The sequence below is a fragment of the Schistocerca piceifrons genome, chromosome 2 (assembly GCF_021461385.2).
Source record: "Schistocerca piceifrons isolate TAMUIC-IGC-003096 chromosome 2, iqSchPice1.1, whole genome shotgun sequence".
In the NCBI taxonomy this organism is placed as follows: domain Eukaryota; kingdom Metazoa; phylum Arthropoda; class Insecta; order Orthoptera; family Acrididae; genus Schistocerca; species Schistocerca piceifrons.
In genome coordinates, this window is record NC_060139.1 from 344,851,659 (window position 1) to 344,872,511 (window position 20,853).

Genomic DNA, 20,853 nt, shown 5'->3' on the forward strand with positions numbered 1-20,853 from the left:
TGAAGAAAGTATTCTGCAAAAAGGGGTACAGTGAAGAACAGATCAGTAGGGCATTCAAGGAACGACAAGATGCTGGAAACCAAAAGAGAAAGAAGAACAAGACGAGAGACACTTCCTTTCCGTGCCCATGACTGCTCTCAGCCAAAATTGCGAGGCTAAACGAAAAATCCAACATATAATTCTTCATCCAACAAATACTGAATGGGATAGATTGGCTTTCCTCTACGTAATATCCACTAAAAATTCATGTATCGGGAATACATAGAATCACCTGTAAAGGTGGCCAACAGTACACTAGGCAAACACCGTGCTTATTTAGAAAGGCTGCAAGGACAGCCACCCATTGAAAGGTGCAGTGGCCATTCCACTAATATAAATACCACAGCATCTACCTACCTCAGCAATTCACCAGAAAGCCGACAAGTATGACTTGTTGAAATATCGCATTAACACTGCAACCTGGCTGGAAGCCCACGAGCTTTTCACAAAAAATGGTTTTCTGATACTGCTAGTGCAAATCAAGTCAGTTGATGCAGTGCAAATCTGATTCTTTTCTGTTGATAAGATTTTCACTGTAGATGCACAAAATCAACAGTAGAAATGACTGCTGGTTTGCACATGATCCAAGAACATCACAGTTATTGTCAGAACTAAATTCCCCACCAGTCTTCAAGTGTAAATTGTTCCACCCAGTGAGGGACATGCCAGGCACTCAAATTCTTTTAAAAACAAAGGAACTGTCACTAAAAGAAATTTATATGACGTTATTGGAGCGCTACAAACACCTGGATGGAAACGTTGGTGTTGAACTCCGTATGTTTTCAACTGGACAGTGTACCAATATAGCAATCCACAAAAGCCATTTGGTACAAACTGGATCTGATAACTTTGTCATCTTTAGGTCTAAAGAAATCTGGACACCCAACATCCTAGACTGCAATGCAATGAATTAGTATATTGAAGCACAACCTAAAATGTTTCTAACCCTTTGGTAGGATCGATACAACTTTTCATTCCCATCACTTGGCAGCTATCTTTTTCATTTCAGTGTAATGATCTCCTGTGATTCTTTTCCATGTATGTCAAATAGTTATATGAGATTGAACAGCAAACAATGTATCGCTAAATATCAAAACTCAAACATCCTTATGGTCACACATTCAATAATTAGACTTACTACCACAAATTACAGATGTACTGTTCAGACAGCATGACCACTTGTCAATGGCTTTAACAACCACCTTAATAACCCCACTTTGCAGTACGACAGCTGCAAGACGTGCAGGAGGTTAGCTGATGAGGTTCTGGATGATACTTTCAGGAATGTGGAGCCCTGTCAACTCCAGTGCCACAGCCAGTTGTGCTAGGTTTCTTGGTTGAGGATCCATGATGGGAACAGCCCAGTCAAGGTGGTCCCACAGATTGTCAATTGGGTTTAAATTCAGGGTCAGGGGAATATGTGAACTCATCCTGGAGGTCCTCGAGTCACGTACATACCCTGTGGGCTCTGTGACACGTTACGTTGTCTTGCTGGTAGGGGATGACATGATTCCAAGGGTAGATGCATACTTTTGCTGTTGCAGTGTGCCTTCAAGAAAGACAAGATTACCAAGGGAATTCCATGAAAACATTCCCCAGATTGTAACTCTCCCTTCTCCTGCTTGGACCCTTCTGAAGACTGTTGCAAGGTGTTTGCTTTCAGATGATTTACTCCATACATGCCAACAGTCAGTTGTCCGATGGAGTATAAAAAGCTCGATTCATACAAAAAGGCCACCAATCATCATTCGGTGAATGTCCAGTTGCGATATTAGCGTGGAAATTCCAGCCTTCATCACCAATGATCATCTGTCAGCATGGGTGTGTGAACCATGCACCTGCTGTGGAGGCCCATATACAGCTACATTTCCTGAACAGCTGTTGAGGAGACACTGTTGGTGGCACCTTGGTTCACGTGGGTGCTCAGCTACTCAACAGTTGCACATCTATTCGCTTGTACACATATCTGCAGCCGTCATTCTCCCCCATCACCTACGGCCTGTGGTGCACCTCAGTTGCCTTGGCACTTATTTTGGATAGCGCCTCTTCAGGATGCACAGTATACTTCAACCATAAAGGGATACGAACAGTTTACAAACTCAGCCATTTTGGAAATGTTTCCAGTCTTGTTCCTGATGGATTTTTTACTCAGGTGACATCAAATGACTAGTCTCCACGTTTGAAGTCGCTGAGCTCTCTTGACCAACCCATTCTGCTGTTCATGCTTATCTACTGATAACACAATATTCCCAAACTTTCATACTGGCAGATCCACCTCTTGGCATTTAATGGTAAATTCTAATTAATGTCCAGATATTTCAGATCAGATAGTGCATAGATCTGTTCTAAATTTATTGGTTTCATTTTGTAATGAAATATTACAATTACATTCTCACTTGAAGTTTGCATTCTTAAATGGTTGTTTCCTATTCTTTTACTATCTTTTGATCTGTATTTTGGTGTTTCCTTTATTTTGCCCTGAATAATTCTGCTCTCTTGGTTAACTGAAATCCAGAACCACCATAGGAAATGGGGACCACTAAAAATAGAGAAGCACAGAGCAAAGTAGATGTAGATAGCCCACACACAACCAAGTGCAGGGGAACACACACACACACACACACACACACACACACACACACACACACACACACACACACAGAGAGAGAGAGAGAGAGAGAGAGAGAGAGAGAGAGAGAGAGAGAGAGAGAGAGAGAGAGATTTTTTAGACAGGCAGTGGGGGGTATTGTACCCACTCATTTATGAGGAAGACTTTAGAAGTAGAGAGAGACAAAACAGGGATGACCTCTTGATTAAAGAGATGCTTCATAAAAATCAAATAATTTTGCCTGTTTTCTAATTAAAATTACTGGATAGTAGAGAGACCACACGTTGGGAGGTGATTTCCTTCTATCAGAGCACTCAACGTCATGCCTGACCAGCTCACCATTGCCAAACCGCCGTCAGAACTGGTCGGTTCACTTCCAATGCATTGTTTACCATTATTTCTTGATTTGTTTGGATCATGACTCACAGATCTGGCTTTTAATTTTGTATTTCATACATGATAACCACACCAAAACCAGTGCACACACAGAACGATCCTACTGAAACACACGTTTCATACACTAACCAAACACTACTGGATACTTCTGCAAAAGATGCAACTGAACAACACATATACAGTTATCAAAATTGGAGAGACTGGCTTACATTAGATAAGCTTCGCATGACACTGCAGAAAGCCAAATTTTTGCAAGCAGCATTGCAACTGGAGCACCACAGTCATAAACATAAATATTGGAGCTCCTCAATGCAGCCTTGTGGCTTAGTGCAACGGTTAGTGTATTAACTTGACATGCACAAGGTTGTAGTTTCGAATCTCGTCAATTGCAATGAATTTTTCTTATTTCCAAATCTAATCAAAAGAGTTTGATCATTATTTTTATTCATTTAATATGTTTAGATCTCATTTTCTTTTTAATTTCTAATTATTTGCCTTGTCATCTTCATCACCATATTGACTATTTTTCTTCCTATAATTTTTTCTTCTTTTGGAATCCACATCACAATATAATCCCTAACCACATACCAACAAGGACTGCTCATCAACTGGAAATGCAGCAGCTTGTGTACCTAGAGTGAAGATAGTTCCATGTAACCAAAGATAGCAAGAAATTACAGTCTGCTTTTAAGGCCTAAACTAAATTTTTTCGGTCTTCAGTTTGCTCGTAGAGGTTAGTTTTAATCGCTATGAACAAAGTGATTCTGATTTTAGTTCACAAATTGTTGACCACTGTTTTCTCAGCTACATTCCACATCATGAGGCTGTGGTAGCTTAGGACACAAATTAATACTCTGGCCTACAAAACACATCATCTGTCAGAGTTCAGTCACTGGTTATCTAAAATCAGTTGTTGACAGAGCACCTCTTGTTTCCGACATACCTCGTAGCAGCCCCTTCCAACACTGCTTCACGTTACACATTAACATTTGTGACCTGATCCCTGTGTGTGTGTGTGTGTGTGTGTGTGTGTGTGAGAGAGAGAGAGAGAGAGAGAGAGAGAGCTATAACCAAACGATAGCCAGAAGCTGTAGCCCAAAAAATTCAATGACAATGCAAACAGCAGAAAGGTTACAAAAATTGTTTTGTCTCTCGATAATCACAAACTTCATCAAACAACAAAAATTTGTGTGCGGTTATTTATTCCTTGCAAATTAACTATTCATATAAGTCATCTTTAAGAATTTTTTCAGCAACCTCATTGACAACGTCCAGTAGTTTGTTACGTTGTTGCTTCATCAACATTTGGTATTAACAATTCTGTTTACAGTCTGCTCACTTGATAATGAGTGCTGTGTCTGTGAAAGCTCAAACTTGCTACTGCTACGAACCAAGATCTTTGCACCAACATTGTCTGGAATAAGCTATTAGCCCAAAAGAGATACCCACTACTATGCAACAATTACAGTTCTTCACTTTGGCATCTCACCATATTTCCGTAGACTTGTTCACTAAAATTATGGATAGTACATTTATTAAAATGTAGGCCATTGGCTTTTGTAAATCTTTAGCGATCACCAAGGGAACAAACCATTCAAAACAGTACATATCACAAGAAACAAGCATATTTATTGCAAAGCATACCTTCTTTGGCACCATCGGAAAGTTTGACTGTTAAATTGGCAAGCCTTGCTTCTAATTCATCTCTTGCAACAAATAGTTTGTGAACCCAGTTATGAATCTCTGGAACGTTATTAATGACTTCTTCTTCAGAGCTGAATAATCCTGACAAAAATTTTATCACATGATTCTCTATATCTAATGGTGTAACAGCAGGAAGCTGTTTCTTACAACACTGTTCCATTTTCTTAATAGTATGGATGCGTGCTTCCTGCAAAAAGTGAAACATTGTAAGAAGTCAGTATTTCCATGTAGAATACTGTGCAAAAGGGTGAGGACAACACATTACCTATGGAAATAGTTTTTATTCAATCAATATCCTTATATTAAAACAGGGTAACAAAATTGTTTTACATAGAAAATATGAATCAGCACAAAGTCCCTGGGTATTACGCATAATCAGTACTATAACTGCACTTTATTGTGACTCTTGGTGAGGTGACTGATAGGGAGTAGACGTATCAATAGAAATATGAATCTGTTTGCCAGTAATGAATGCATTCTCTCCGTTGTCAACTTCAGCTAGTCGACAACATAATGTTAGGATCAAACATGTCTAACTAGACCATTTCACGTCAAATCATACTTAATATTTCTGCTATTTACATCACCCTATGTCACCTGGTACTTAATATTGGTAGCAACTAGAAAGCAATTAACATCAGTCATTTGATTTTATTTGATTGTGCTACTCCACCACAGAATCTTTGTACATGCATGTAACCTGGAAACCTAGTCATTGTAGGAACAATTCACCACCACCACCACCAATATTAATAATAATAATAATAATAATAATAATACAAGCATAGCCAAACACATTAGCAAGTTGCTGATTCCAGCCTCTGATTGAATTTGTTCATTGGATTAACAATGAGGGTAGGTGGGACTGCCAGCTTGGATATGGTTCTTAGGCTGCTTCCTCACAAATGATTGTGTGAACACTGTACCTGCGTCACTGCCCAACATTTGGAAAATCTTTGCATACTTTCACAAGAGAAGGTCATTACAATGGCACAAGTGATAATCTATCTTTGAAATCAACCATCTAGCCACATTAGGCACAGGAAACAATTCTGGGAAAGCAATTTATGTTTGTGAGGAACAGTATTGGTCATTACATCCTACCCCGACAAAACTCTAATATTAATGTACTTTGGTTCTGTTGAGCCTGTCACACTAATTTAGGAGTAAAGTTAACAACCCACCAAATAAGAATTGTGTAGTCCACTAGTGTAATGTAAGTGGCGTGTGCGTGTGTGTGTGTGTGTGTGTGTGTGTGTGTGTGTGTGTGTGTGTGTGTGATTTTTCCGTCTGCATTTTAACGCAACCTTCTCATCTCAGCAGTACGAGGAGTCACCAGGAATGACATATTCAGACTCCACGTTAAAGTGTACATTCCTTTTCCTGGTTGGATAACTGGGGTATGTTAGGGCCACCCAAGTCACCAAACTGGCATGCGATTGAAACACTTGCACTAGATTAGTAAGCAACACAAAATTATTATTATCTGGCCAGTTGTTACTTTTATTCCTAAATTATTTACATTTTGCCAGAACTTTCCATACCACATCACTAACAGTTGAGCCTCATATGAAATTTGTGTTATCTTTACTTTTGGTATTTTACTTTCTAAGCATAATCGACACTAGGCCATTAGCTACACACCTTATTCCTAATAATTCTAGCTCATTTAGTAAAATCTGAACATCAAGTATCAATTTTGTTAGTTTTGCAAAGGCATGATTCCGAACCACCACTGCAGAAACCGAACCGTAATTCACTTACGTTTTATTGAATTAAAGCACTGATCTATCATTCATAATAGATTCTGTTACTTTTGAGGAAGATGACTGCAGGGAAATTTGCCTGAAGTTTTCAATGTCTCCTGCATTACCTTTAGCAATAGCACAACTCTTGCCTGCTGTAAATAATCTGTCAAAATCCATAATACAAATGACTTATTTTTATGTTCATTGAGGGATTTTGTATTCTTGTATGCATTGTTACAGCACATATCCTGATAGTCCATGTAAGCCTGCTGACTGTTTCTTCCTACAGTATTACTGCCTCATGCTCTATGGTCAGTAATAGTATCAATGTTCTCAGTGCAAAATTATTTACAGATACCATGTGTGTTTCTCAGATTTTTGTTATTACTCTGCAACATTCAAAAATGCTCATTCACATAGTTGCTAGGTGATGTGGATCATTTGCTGCATCAGCTCCCCTAATTAAGTTGTGCTTTCAATTGTGTGTGTGCTTCATGTTTTAATGATTCCCAGGCTGTTTTATTATTTACTCTCTGCATTGTACATTATTCTGTTGTTTAACGACTTTTCTGCAGTAATTAACACCATCCTTCAAATCTTTTTGTACCTAGTCATTTGAAGACTGTTCTTCCACCTAGATATTTAAGGACTATTCAAGGAACTAAGATACTTAATGGTCTGGGAGGATTTTCTTAATATGGTACCTGTTGATATCAATTTGTTTTTAAGGGACACTGCATGCAATGAAGCTGCTTTTGGACATGTCTCCTCAAATTTCGATTTACATTACATTGAGAACATAAAGAATTACCCATTTACATTGGTTTCCCTTCATGTTCTGTCCTCACTCTGTTTGTGTCTAACAATCTTGCACTTTGAATTCTGGTAAAAACCCTTTTGCAGTCATGCACTTCAGGGTCTTTTCTCCATAGCTGATTATACTGTTATCATTTGATACAAATGGCCTGGGCACAATCATCCATTCATATGTAATACCTCCACGAAGAACTGAGTTAGCCAGCTATTTAATGTAAGACAATTCAATCGTTTAAATTTACAAATATACACAAGAAAAAATTGCATGGAAAAACACAGACAATGTAACCAGAGTGAACACGTGGGAAAAAGCTGACTTCAGTAGCATTATAAGCAGAAGACTGGCATACACATGAATGACCTAGACACCAAATATTTCTGATTTACTGCATAAGTAACACCATAGCAGCTTGTCAGCAGGTTTTTATGAACTAACCTGTAAAAGCCTTAGGCGAGAGCTTAGATCTCTAATTTTCTTCTGCCATATATTAAATTCTGCATGAACAGAATGCTGTGTATTCTTTATCCTTTGCTGTTCATTGAACAAATTGTCTACCTGCATTTTAATCCTGTCCACTTCCACCATAAGTCTTTTTTGTTGTTCCATTTGTTCTTCATTAAGTGCAGCCTGCACAGAAAAATAGAGCATCTAAATTCTGAATACAGCAAGTATATGAATTTAGTCTTGTCTGCTAAAAGTTTCTAATGCTATCAATTATTTGCTCAAATCATCGAAAATGTATCAAGAGACATTGTTTCCCTAATATGCAATGTTCACAGAAGATTCAAACGGAGCAACACATTACTGGTACACTGAAGTAACTCCAACAATCTTACCTTGTATCTGGTGTCACCTGCTTCCAGTCCATTGAGCTGAGTTTCCAGTTCTGCCTGCTGTGATTCCAGATGATTCTGAGACTGAATTAGTTTTTGGAACTCAGAACTGGATAGAACCTTCTTCACAATAAGTTTTTCATCAAAAGGTGCAAAGGAATAACCTTTAACATTATCTTTCTGGATTTTATGTTCATCATTATCCTGCATGAAACAATAACATCTGCTTGAGTTTAGTGAAGACTGTGTGATGAATTTCATATTATGAGAAAAGAAGGCCAACAGATTAAATGTGGAAGTGAAATGTTTATAATTGTATTACAGTGGTAAGTTATATACACAAATGCTATAACTATTTACCCAGAGGCAACAGAAAACCATACAGTGGCATGGCAAATTAACCTGCTAGAATAGCCAATGTTAGAAGCACAAGTCATCACTACATCATCATTGATGATAAATGAGCACAGGCAAACTTGCACAATTTGTAAAACAAAGCCTGTTGCTAAAAATGGTCTGTAACACTATGGCAGATACAAATTGTTGTTAGCACTTTGCTTAACACAATCACCAACACAGGCAGTAATAAATATTCAGAAAGAGCATCCTACTTACATCTACTCAATACCAACTTCCATTATAATAAAATGCCTCAATTCTTCTCTTAAGCCTATTTCCTACCCACATCCAAATCCCCAACCCATTTCATGATTATCACCCTTTCCCATATTTATGCGCAACATAATTTCTTTCTCCACTTCTAAATTTTTCTCACTTTTTCCACTTGTTTCACACTTTCTTAGATCTCCAGTTTTCAACTGCCATTCATGATAATTTTATTAATCCCCTTTCACTTTAAATTATCGAAATTTCAAATGTCTGTTACTTCTTTCAACAAGTTTATGCACCCCACATTTTGTCCCAAAACCCTGGTTGGAGTTTACTTTGCACATTACATTTCAGTTTTTGAATGAATTTCGTGGTCACCCATGGACAGCATAGCTTCAGTTTTTGTTGTTTATGTGATCTAATGGGGGATTTATATTTATTACCATTTTGAGTCATTTATTAACATTTAGTGTTACTGCAGTTCAAGAAAGCATTTTCTGTCTAAAGCTAATATTAAAAAACTACAGATGCCAAAAACTTAGACCTCCTTCGAGTTGATATGTCGATGAACACACTGCGCAGTGCAGCAGTCTTGTGAAAGTACTACTTCTTTTGGTTGGCATTAGGTCTATCGTTTGAAGTATCAAACTGTTATGCAATTTCTGTGCAGCACTCAGCTGTCAATGCCTCTAATAACAGTGTTTTCTGATGCTTGGCTTGTCCTCTGCATCTACAAGTTGAGCTGTAGCTTGTCAACATAAGTAAAATATGGTTGGATACAATGCATTTGGCCCAGAGCATTCAGACTAATTCTCAGTCTATTGACAACTTAAGACTTCAACAACAAAGCAAACATTTCTAAAGGAAAACCTAAAAGTGAACGGCCCACTATGTTCTTAACATTCATTCTGCAGCACTGACACATTTGAGTAATAAAATAACAAACTTCAATTTCATCCATGCAACTTTACTGAATGAGATCAATGATTGAAGCATGAGTTCAGAATCTCTATCTAAAGTAGTGAACAATTTACCCTTAAATAAATTTGAGGAAAATGTAGCCAGCTTTCAGTAACAGCTCCAACCCTCTCCAGAATTGAACTGAAATTTTCAACTGGTGACCTCCTGATGTAAGAAACAAGTCCTCCACCTGCAAGCAATAATGAAATGCTCAACATGTCATACAGATTAACTTACAGTTACAACTATATATATATATATATATATATATATATATATATATAATGGAAGGAAACATTCCATGTGGGAAAAATTATATATAAAAACAAAGATGAGGAGACTTACCGAACAAAAGCGCTGGCAGGTCGATAGACACACAAACAAACACACAAAATTCAAGCTTTCGCAACAAACTGTTGCCTCATCAGGAAAGAGGGAAGGAGAGGGGAAGACGAAAGGAAGTGGGTTTTAAGGGAGAGGGTAAGGAGTCATTCCAATCCCGGGAGCGGAAAGACTTACCTTAGGGGGAAAAAAGGACAGGTATACACTCGCACACACGCACATATCCATCCACACATACAGACACAAGCAGACATATTTAAAGGCAAAGAGTTTGGGCCAAACTCTTTGCCTTTAAATATGTCTGCTTGTGTCTGTATGTGTGGATGGATATGTGCGTGTGTGCGAGTGTATACCTGTCCTTTTTTCCCCCTAAGGTAAGTCTTTCCGCTCCCGGGATTGGAATGACTCCTTACCCTCTCCCTTAAAACCCACTTCCTTTCGTCTTCCCCCTCTCCTTCCCTCTTTCCTGATGAGGCAACAGTTTGTTGCGAAAGCTTGAATTTTGTGTGTATGTTTGTGTGTCTATCGACCTGCCAGCGCTTTTGTTCGGTAAGTCACCTCATCTTTATTTTTATATATATATATATATATATATATATATATATAAAAATTAGTGCATTCTTCATATCTATTGCCATCATACACCACACAACGCAATACATATGCAACTATTTACTTACTTTGCCCCAACAATTATAACCCACAGCACCAAACTGAATGTTAACCAACAATACTGCTACAATAAACATGTTAGTCACACATCAGTGAAGGAATTCTAAAACAAAAAATTACTTTCAACAAAATTTCCCAGTTTCTGAACTACCAAAAAATGTTAATCTAACAAGTGATGGATATTCAATAGAGGCATATTTATGAAAAACTGTATGTAATAGTTTGTAATCTGAATTCCAGTCTATCTGTAGGAATTAAAGGAAAGCTTACTGAAAGTGAGGTGAGAAGGATAGAGGTGTCACTTACCAAGTATTCTGCTATGTCCGCTGAGTCACCAGCACACTTCTGTGGCTCCACATTCAAGGATATTCATTTGGCACTTTCCAGAATGATGAGAATTGGGAAGGATCAAGGATATAAGTGACATAACTATGTACATAATAAAAATATAGTATGTGTCTTACTCTCCTTCCTCTATCCTTCTCCCTCCTCCACTATAATGCAAGAGGAAGGTTAGCAAAGCCTATATTTATTCTTTTGGGGCTGATAAGCTTGTGCATCAAGCATGCATTGTATAAGAGTGAAGCGTAGTTATAAAACAAAATTATGAAATTAAGTGCTGTTTCAGGGCAAACTATTACCGTGCTCTGAATACAAATTCTTCACACAATTACAAGAAGAAAAAAAAATTACAAAATCCCAGCTACAAATTTCTACAGTAACCAAACCAAACAAAGACAAAGCTATGAAGGCACTATCATGCAAAGAAACTATGTACAACAGGAAATCAATGCACAATCCTTACAGAAGAAAGAAAAGGTATACATGCAAGAAGTATAATTAACAAAGTGGCTGTTTTTACTATAAAATTAGTTAAGTTGAAAAGCAGTACGCGCGCACACACACACACACACACACACACACACACACACACACACACACACACACACGGCACACACACAACTATACTGGCTAATTATAAACTTAATTTTTTCATGTGAAATCAGCTGCCATCTGTTTTAAGGCTTTAACATGGTACTTAACCCACTAGGAGATAAAGAGTGCCCAAATTTTGTGTGTAATATATGAAACATGCTGCAAGACTAAATGGAAAAACATATTATGAGAAATACAAACTTGAGACAAGGGATCTATCCATTTCATTGGAGAACCAAATTCAGAAAATACTTGGTATACTGCCAATAATTCTGCTATGGTAATCAGCAGATGGAAAGTTTACAAAGCTTTGCCCAAAGCAATCTCCTTTCTACAGTTAAGTGTATGGTAATAATTCTAAGCATAACTGTTGTATGGAAACTTCAAATGTCTGCTATTTGCGACTGTTGACAGCAAAGCATACAAAATATCTTCATGCATCTTTACAGAACTTTAAAATTATTTTAAATGTCTGCAGCAAGTAATTGTCTTCCTTGAATAGAATATGCAGTTTTGCTTCAGTTTAAGGACTTTAAAATTAAAGATAAGAGCTAGAAAAGCAAAGGCAGCATAACAATTCAGCAAGTCGGAATGAGTATAAACTTTGAAAACTGGAATGTTATTAATTTAGCTCTTTTGTCTTTCGGGGTCAGGAGACACATGGAAACCAAGATGATACTAAAACTATTTAAGATTTTTAGCAGGAAGACTTAATAATGTCAGTCTTCTACTGTGGCTACCAGACTGACTGTAGAAATAGTGCAAAACAGCAAGTGGTAAGTGTGAAATTAAGTACAGTGAAAAAAAAAAAAAAAAAAAAAAATGGGGTGGGGAGTGGAGACAAAAGAAAATGAACTGAGATGAAGAATGAAGTAAACTAGGATTTGATGCCCATTAATGATGAGATGATCAGTCGCAGAGAGCTAGCTTAGATTAGGGAAGGACATGCCCTTTTGAAAGCATGCACGCACGCACCCACACACACACCCACCCAGACAGACAGACAGACAGACAGACAGAGAGAGAGAGAGAGAGAGAGAGAGAGAGAGAGAGAGAGAGAGAGAGAGAGAGAGGGGGGGGGGGGCAACTCAGTTCCAGTTCCTGATTAAACTACAAATGCCCCTCTTCATTGGCTTGATGAACAGTCCCTTAGGCTGGACGAAGTTTGTACTTCAGAAGCAATATGATGAAACCTCTTTCCTTGGGCACCCACCACTATCATCACACAGAAAGTTTCACATATGTATGGCACATTACCAGAACTGTAGTCAAAATGATTTAGTATTTGAAATACCGGTATCACTGTTAAAATTTTAGGCTGATGATAACGTTCCATGACCAATGCTATCTCAGTTCCCCCTGTTCCACAGTAAAATTGTTATAAGAATTAACATTAAGTATATCTCTGCTACTGACAATTTTCTTTACAATGCTACTAAGAACTAGACTACTAATGAGACTAATGTTTTATTGTGATTCATGAAATTTCATTGTGAGAACTGTCAACTGCCCCTTATCACAAATAAATGCAAAATAGTGGAATGCAAAGAATTTAAATTCCTGTTTAGCTTTATTTTTTGACCCAAGACTGGCCTATCATGCTATTCATTACTTATATTAAAAAGTGGAGTATTTCAGGGTTAACATAATACAACTTAACGGAAAAATTTACCCCACATACTTTTAAAAACTGTTCCACATTTTTTCAGTAACATAGCTGCTGCTCAGGTTAGGAATTTATCTTGCTCGAAAGAAATATAGCCAATTCTCAAGAATAATGTGAAGCATCTCGAGAAATGCTAACCTGTGCTGCGCTCTCTTAACTGGGTATGCAAATCTACAGAAGCCCTGCACACAGTTCTTTATATAAGCTGTTTATTGACTAGTCTCACTGTCCATCCCGCAATGCGAGCATTAGATGTACAAAAGTACAGTCACCTGCAACAGTTGAGCATATTGATAGGTGGCTTTTAATGGTTCTTTTGTTGTTGATATGCCAGAACATTTGTTGTAAGTTAATATGGAATAACATTATTACAAAAAGAAATGACAGAGTTAAACCCAGTTTTGTGGTGTTTTTCTAAACACATTTCAGACACCACTGAATAATTTACATTGCTACTTCAATTTAATTATTCTATGAGCTGTCCATTCCAAACTTTGTATTTAAAATCATAAATGCTAAGTTTAAAAAATATAAAAAGTTTATTCAGTTCTTAATGAAAGCAAGCACATCCAGAGCTGCCACTCATACATGTACTATAACACCAACTAAAAAGGCCTGGGGGGGGGGGGGGGGGGGGGGGGGCGAGGGGATGGGGGGAGTGCTTGTCTGGGTGAACATAATTTGGTCTGGAATTGGAGACTTCAATTTAATTTAAAGAAATGTGGGTAACACAGCATATTTGACTGAGAACACTGCCACAATTACTACAAGATGGTTCCTCTACAACACACTAAAACAGCTTAAGACTCAGTATCCCGATGTACACATGTTGAAAAATTGTGTAATATTTTAGATACCTCCACTTAAGGTAACCATTAATGTACATATGCACTTATACAGAAAGAAAAAGCTTTTTACAACAGCACTTCTTACAGCAATGTACACTATGTCGTCAGGCTTTTTTGGCTCATTTTTGTAAATAAGTCACAATTTTCAATTTTCAGGGTTCTGATACTGTTGCAGTGATTCATCAACACAGAAAAATGAACAATTTGCTTTCATATCAGGACACTATTTTAGGCTTCCAAATACATTCAGTCCACTTTTGCACAAGAATTTGACTACAGGAACTATTAAAAAGAACGAATCATAAATAAGCAGCATGAATACTTGTTGCGATTCCAAAACACAGAGCTGTTTCTAGTTTTGCTCATACAGGTAGAACAATTGTTACAGGATCAATAATTTGTGGCACACATTCTTGTAAACATAGTGAAGGGTTACTTCCTTCCTTATCTGTCTCTATCTTCACAACCATCAGTGTAAAATGTATTCAGATGCCTACATAATGTTACTCTAAATCCTGTTTTATGGTTAAATTCCAAAGCTCAAGTATATAGGTATCCAAATAAACTTGACATTTTGTGTGACAATAGTAAATAGATAGGTAAGTATGGAAGTAGTTACATAAGGCTACTCCTATGAAGAAAACTAATCAAATGCATAGGCACCATACTTTGAGTGACAATATCAGAGTTTTTTCCACGATGTACAAAAAACAAGACCTTTACCATAAAAAATGATGTACTAGTCATCTCCGTGCTACTGCCCGCAAAGGAGAGCTATTAGTTGATGCCTGACTGCCTAGAAATATTTCAGCATTCTTCAAATAATAAATCGCATCTACTGTATTTTGTCTTTCAGAACTAATCTACTGGGAACAAATACTATGTTGCACTTTATTTTCTGGGATTTACCTGAAATACTGTCAAACCCATGATCTGTTATTTCCTGTTGTAAATATGCACTGCAAGTATTGAACCTCTTCTGCTCACACCAAACAAATTATAGGGCTCAAGTGAAAAGATAGACTTTTTGAAATACGTGGTTGGCGTTTTGGTCCTAGAAGACCGCACACATGCAGAAGCCACACTTCCATTAGTGACTCAGCGTAATGCCCCATTCCATAAGAGTCTGAGTATAGACTTCTTGTATTGTAACATAAGTGTTTTTTCATTTACAAGAGTCTCATGGAGCATGCTTCACTACTAAGGCAGCTAGTAGTTTTTTGTGTCTTGAGACATGTGTTCTCATTTCTTAACTCTCGTTGCTGCAGGATGCAAGTGTATAAGAACAGGTGAGCCTAATTTGGAAGTACCTCTGCAGAAAAATAGTGTGCACATACAAACACTACACAACAAAAAACTGACCACCTTACTTTCATTTTATTTCTTAAATCACTCTCACTACTGTAATATGGCAGCCACATCTGGAAACTCATTTCTGAAGTCAATGCACACAACAGTCCAATAACAGAAAAGAATTGTCAACATCAGTACTTTCTACTGCATTATTGAAGAATGCAATGAAGTACTAAGAAACTGACTGTTAGACTGACCAACCCATTAACTGACCACAATCATGCAAAATCAGTTTGAAATGCTGCACTGATGGAGAAAAAAAAGATGAATTTACAAGCATAAAGCTCATATTAAAATGCAAATATTACTGTCCTGCTTTATAAAGAAATAAATAACTGAATATAACAACCTGACACTAAGTTAACAGAATACGCAAATTTTAACATTATTTATCTGCCAGCCAATGATCTCAATGGTTTATCTTATCCCATTGTAGTTCTCCAAGTATTTTCTTAAATGGCATCAACATTGTCACTTTTTTCTGTAATTATGATAGAGCAGGTCACAAAGGATTAAAAATTTGAATAAAAATGGGATTCTTAATCCAGGTGTCCAGTTTGAAACTTATCTTGTTAACCATGCCAGGCAAAACTTTTAAGTCACTTTCCTGGTAACTTCTAAATATGTAGTCGCACAATATATGGAAGATGGCAACTGTTGAAAGAGTAAAATTTGACCCAGACACACATTCCTGTGCAGCTGGCCAATCTAAGACAAAATTACAAATTTGAAACTTGTTGACTGATTGAAACTGGGCCCACAGAGGGATTGAAACACACAATTTTGTCTTTCACAGTCACTGCTATTACCAAGTGAGCTGCCCACACGACTCTCAGCCTGTCTGCCCTTACAGTTTTAATTCTGCTAACAGTTGTCATTATAATCAACTATATTCCCTTGATCACTGCATAATTCATACATTTCTGGATGGTCTGTTTTCCTCATCAGATCAGTTTATACTTGCTTGAATGTTGGTGATGACATAACTTCATCATCCATGGTGCAACACTGCTTCAACTGAAACGAACCTGGTGTACAAACTATAGCTAGAATTGCAGCACAAAAGTGGCAGTAGAGTGAAACTTACAGCTGGTCTATGATTCAATTGAAGAGTTAAAGTAGAATACCATATTTTGGTACATGGCATTTATACAGACAGATCAGTATACATATCTATTTCACCCAATCCTAAATGAGAGACTGATTAGTGTTCTAGGTCTTGACATTTGAAAAATTCAACATAATTTGTGTGCACTCTACATTGATGTTGGTTATAGGTGAACAGTAATGTACCTCCCCCTCTTTAACAATATCATGTTTCTAATCCAAAAGTTTCGGAAACAATTTTCCTATGCCAGGTGACAGAACTTTCAATCTTCATCTCCCCATGTCCACAGTATTTAATTTGTTAAAGAACAGCTAAGGCCTTAAAGCAGCATTGACAGCAAACAGCTAAACATCATTAAAAATAACTTCTGCAAAATTAATATGTCAATGGAAATTCTGGGAAGGAAACCAAGCAAAGTGAGAAAAGGTAATTATTCACCTGCAACTAATTGACATATGGTACACAGACACACTAATGCAACATAGAATCACATTAACTTTCATAAACTACCATTATTCTTCCAGTTTAAGTGTACGCATGTACACGCTTTAACACGCACAAGCACACTCACACCCAAACCCAGAGATACCAATAGAAAAATATATATATAACTTGAAAGATAATGGTAGCAAATCTTTCTGTATTGCTTTATGTCCATGCTACATGCATCAATAAGGTGTAGGTGAATTCCTCAAAATTTCAATTTTTTAATAATTTCCTCTGAACGCTTGTTTAGAAGTTATGTGCTGCTTATCTCATTACAAAAAATTATGCTTGAAGCTGAAAAAAGTTAGTGTATATATGCACGGGGCAGTGTGTAAGCATCTTTACATAACATATTCAGTATAAAAAGCATGCAATGTGTGTTGAAAAACAGTGCATAACATTTCAAGCAGAAAGCAAGCAGGTGTTAAAAATATTTGTATTCACAGGTGATGAGAAGAATAAAGAAAGGAGGTATTAAAATAAAGAAATAATAGATTCCTTTAAATTAACAAGTTTTTCAGGTATACTGGCAACCATACTTGGAGTTTTGGAAAGAATTTCTAGAATTCCTATGAAGAAGTTTAACACTTTGGAAAGAATGTCTGCAGTAATATCAAAGAGGTTTGGCAACTGGTAAGTCATATCCAAGAGAGATAACCAGAGATGGTAGAGGAATGGAGGGATTTTACCAACATAATTCAGAAGATTATAAAGAGTGGCTGGAATAAGTGAGATAAATACTGGAATCTGGTAAAAATATTCAAGAACTGTAGATTTTATTTCTTGGTATGTGACTGTTGAATCCTGTGCTATGTGTAACCCTGAAAATACATTTAAAATGAAATATTAGTTAGCTAACATATCACTGAAATTATTATTACCAAGTTTGTTACATTAAACAAACACAAAAAACCAGCAATAAATTTTGCTGCATATTACTAAAAACAAGAATATTCAAACGTGAACTTACATTAGACAGAAAGATACGTTATTAATTATAGATAAGCATTACAAGAAAGGAGACAGAAAGACTTTCCAAAGTTTGTGAAAAACGTATAACGCAAGGAACAATGATTAAAGATTGTTGTATCTTAACAAGATCAGAATGCTTTGAAAATTTAAGTGTGCTATGAGACATGACACCAAAAGCACCAAATTTCAAAAGCAATGATTCTATAAGCAGAAAGCATTTTAATTCAATGCCATTGAAATTAAAAACATAACCATTGTGAAAAGTTAACATCACAACTAAAGGGAACAGCAATCTTTAGAAAATGCACATATAAAGCATTACGTTCATCCATTCAATTGCCAGATACTGTAGACAATTCATGACTATAATAAAAAAACAATGGGAATGAAAAACATTTTAGTATATATTACCTTAGGTTAGAATAGTTGCCTGGTAGTGTCTAATGGAACATGAGATATGGATAGAACTAATTAAATTTCAAAGCCATCAAACAGACTCAACATCCCAAGAGACTTTATACTGCCCATCACTCACATACGCATAATTCACCTACTTAAAGCAATTTGTTCTAGAAAACCGCACACACAACAAAAAGTAACTATGTTCAGGGAGGTGTATGCTTCTTGTTCAACGTGACACTTAACTTCAAGGAAACAGAATATCCTAAGTTACCCTTAACATTTTATTCAACAAAAAAGAGGAAGGTATTAGTGACTGAAGAAAGCAACCCTAACCTCAAATGTGGCTGTTTGGAGAATTTATCCTTAAACCAAATCCTTGGGGAAATTTATAACAAAAGTCTGTACTCAAAGAGTTCTGAAGGGTACCAAATGCAATGAGCACTGATTTTAAGTGGAATGAGATGTAGGATGAATATTGTGGATTTCATTTGGAAAGAGGCTGAAGTATGATTTTAATCACCTTCAAGAAGATATGGCTCGTCTAAAGAAGAATCTTACTAAAATCCCGTTTTCAAAAATGGCATACATGCTGAAAATATGCAAATAAAGAGAGGACGCAAAGGAGTGAAGAACAGATACACAAAATGTGATTAGATCAATAAATAAGCTACAGATGAGGACTTCAGAGGGGGTGGGGGACAATTTGTGATGATGTGAGAAAGAACTAAGGGTACAAGAAGAGAATTTTGTTGGATGGAGGGGGCAAAGGAGAGGGGACACAGGAGACCATGAAAATTACTGTATCATTAACTTTCACTTCAATGGATACTGACAAGGGGACAATATGAACCTCCCCTCACTGATTTGATTCATATTTGCAATGTGTGTATGGAATGACTAGGACTGTTATCTTAAAGGGAAAAATCAACACTAACATTTTTGAGAAAATCAAGTTTGAAAATTTTAGGCATGCTTATTTCCTTTGTATGGTCAATGGCACTCAAGGAGTTTGCAGCCAAGTGAATAACAGCTTACCCTCTCCCGTAAAACCCACATCCTTTCGTCTTTCCCTCTCCTTCCCTCTTTCCTGATGAAGCAACCGTTGGTTGCGAAAGCTTGAATTTTGTGTGTATGTTTGTGTTTGTTTGTGTGTCTATCGACCTGCCAGCACTTTCGTTTGGTAAGTCACATCATCTTTGTTTTTAGATATATTTTTCCCACGTGGAATGTTTCCCTCTATTATATCCATAACAATATATTTATTATGACTAAATTGTGTGTATCTAATTAATCTCATTTATTTTTCATAATCTCTATGCCAAAATTCTAATCTATAAGTGAACTTTTGGAAGTAGTTTCCCATTACTACTATACTGCTGCAGGTATGTTCCAGCTCCCTCACAAGGTTTTGACCAAGCATGAGCCTGGCTTCCTGGTACACGTCCACGTACGGTATGACTCACTGTATGAACCTGTTTTCCCATTATTCCTGCAGGTGTATTTGAAGCACTAGAGAAAGCTGCATCTCTACAAACAACTTTCAATAAGTGGAGGGAGAAAGGGAACAGCATTCATGAACCCGGAGAATACTTCATTTGTATGTTAGCCCTGTAGGTACGGACCCCAAGATGTTTTATAAGTATATGTAGTGATGTGACTAGTACTTCAACAGCAAAAGAATATGAATCTATTTGTGAAGCCCAATTAATTTGCAGAGAAGTTTCAACAGTATGAATAAATACAGTATTCTTTTACAGTGACCAGCTCTTGTTCCAAAATCAATCATCCTGCAGTAGTACTACAAGAACACACACAACCCGGAGAAGAAATTTTTTGCAATACTTTTGGAACGGTAGAGGAAAAACAACTCGGGATACAAGATAAACTTATTGTCCACCAAGAAATCAACACAGGACAAGAAACAAAAAAAGTCTTATCTTCAGATAATTAGAAGCCCAAAGAGAAGCAGGTGAAAATGGACACCAATTTGGTTCTTCTGGATTACAAGATTAGTGTCAGCTTCTAGTGAGAGCATCCTAGATGGAGTTTGGCCACTCTTCGTAGAAGGGGAGTGACATCTAAAAAGCAAGGAAAATTTGAATAGAACATGTAAGACAACATGGGATAAAGAATGAACAACTTGAAACAAGTGATTCGTGGTCTATTACCACTTAACAGAAGCTCAAGAATGTAATAAGCAGGTGGTGACAAAACTACCAACAATGGGCTCTTGCTGTTGCTTGCCAATTTCATAGTTTTACTTTTCAAGCTTCCAACTTTTGGGTAGTACTCTTCACAAGAAGATATCAGATCTTTCAGAGAAAATCACCAGATCTGTGTCAGAGTGGAAGTGC

The 20,853-nt window shown here is 36.9% G+C and overlaps 1 protein-coding gene across 2 annotated transcripts in view; it reads right to left on the reverse strand.

Moving 5' to 3' along the window:
• The window catches only part of LOC124772990 (klaroid protein-like), a 176,490-nt gene that overhangs the window by 20,431 nt on the left and 135,206 nt on the right, over positions 1-20,853 (reverse strand). For both annotated transcript variants that reach the window (XR_007014455.1, XM_047249365.1), the window contains exons 7-10: positions 9,789-9,904; positions 8,149-8,349; positions 7,748-7,939; positions 4,688-4,934 (exon numbers count right to left, since the gene is read on the reverse strand). Coding sequence is in view for 1 of the 2 variants with exons in the window: in XM_047249365.1 (XP_047105321.1) it covers positions 4,688-4,934; positions 7,748-7,939; positions 8,149-8,349; positions 9,789-9,904 (756 nt within the window). In the remaining variant the exon portion in view is untranslated. The remainder of the gene's footprint in view (positions 1-4,687; positions 4,935-7,747; positions 7,940-8,148; positions 8,350-9,788; positions 9,905-20,853) is intronic.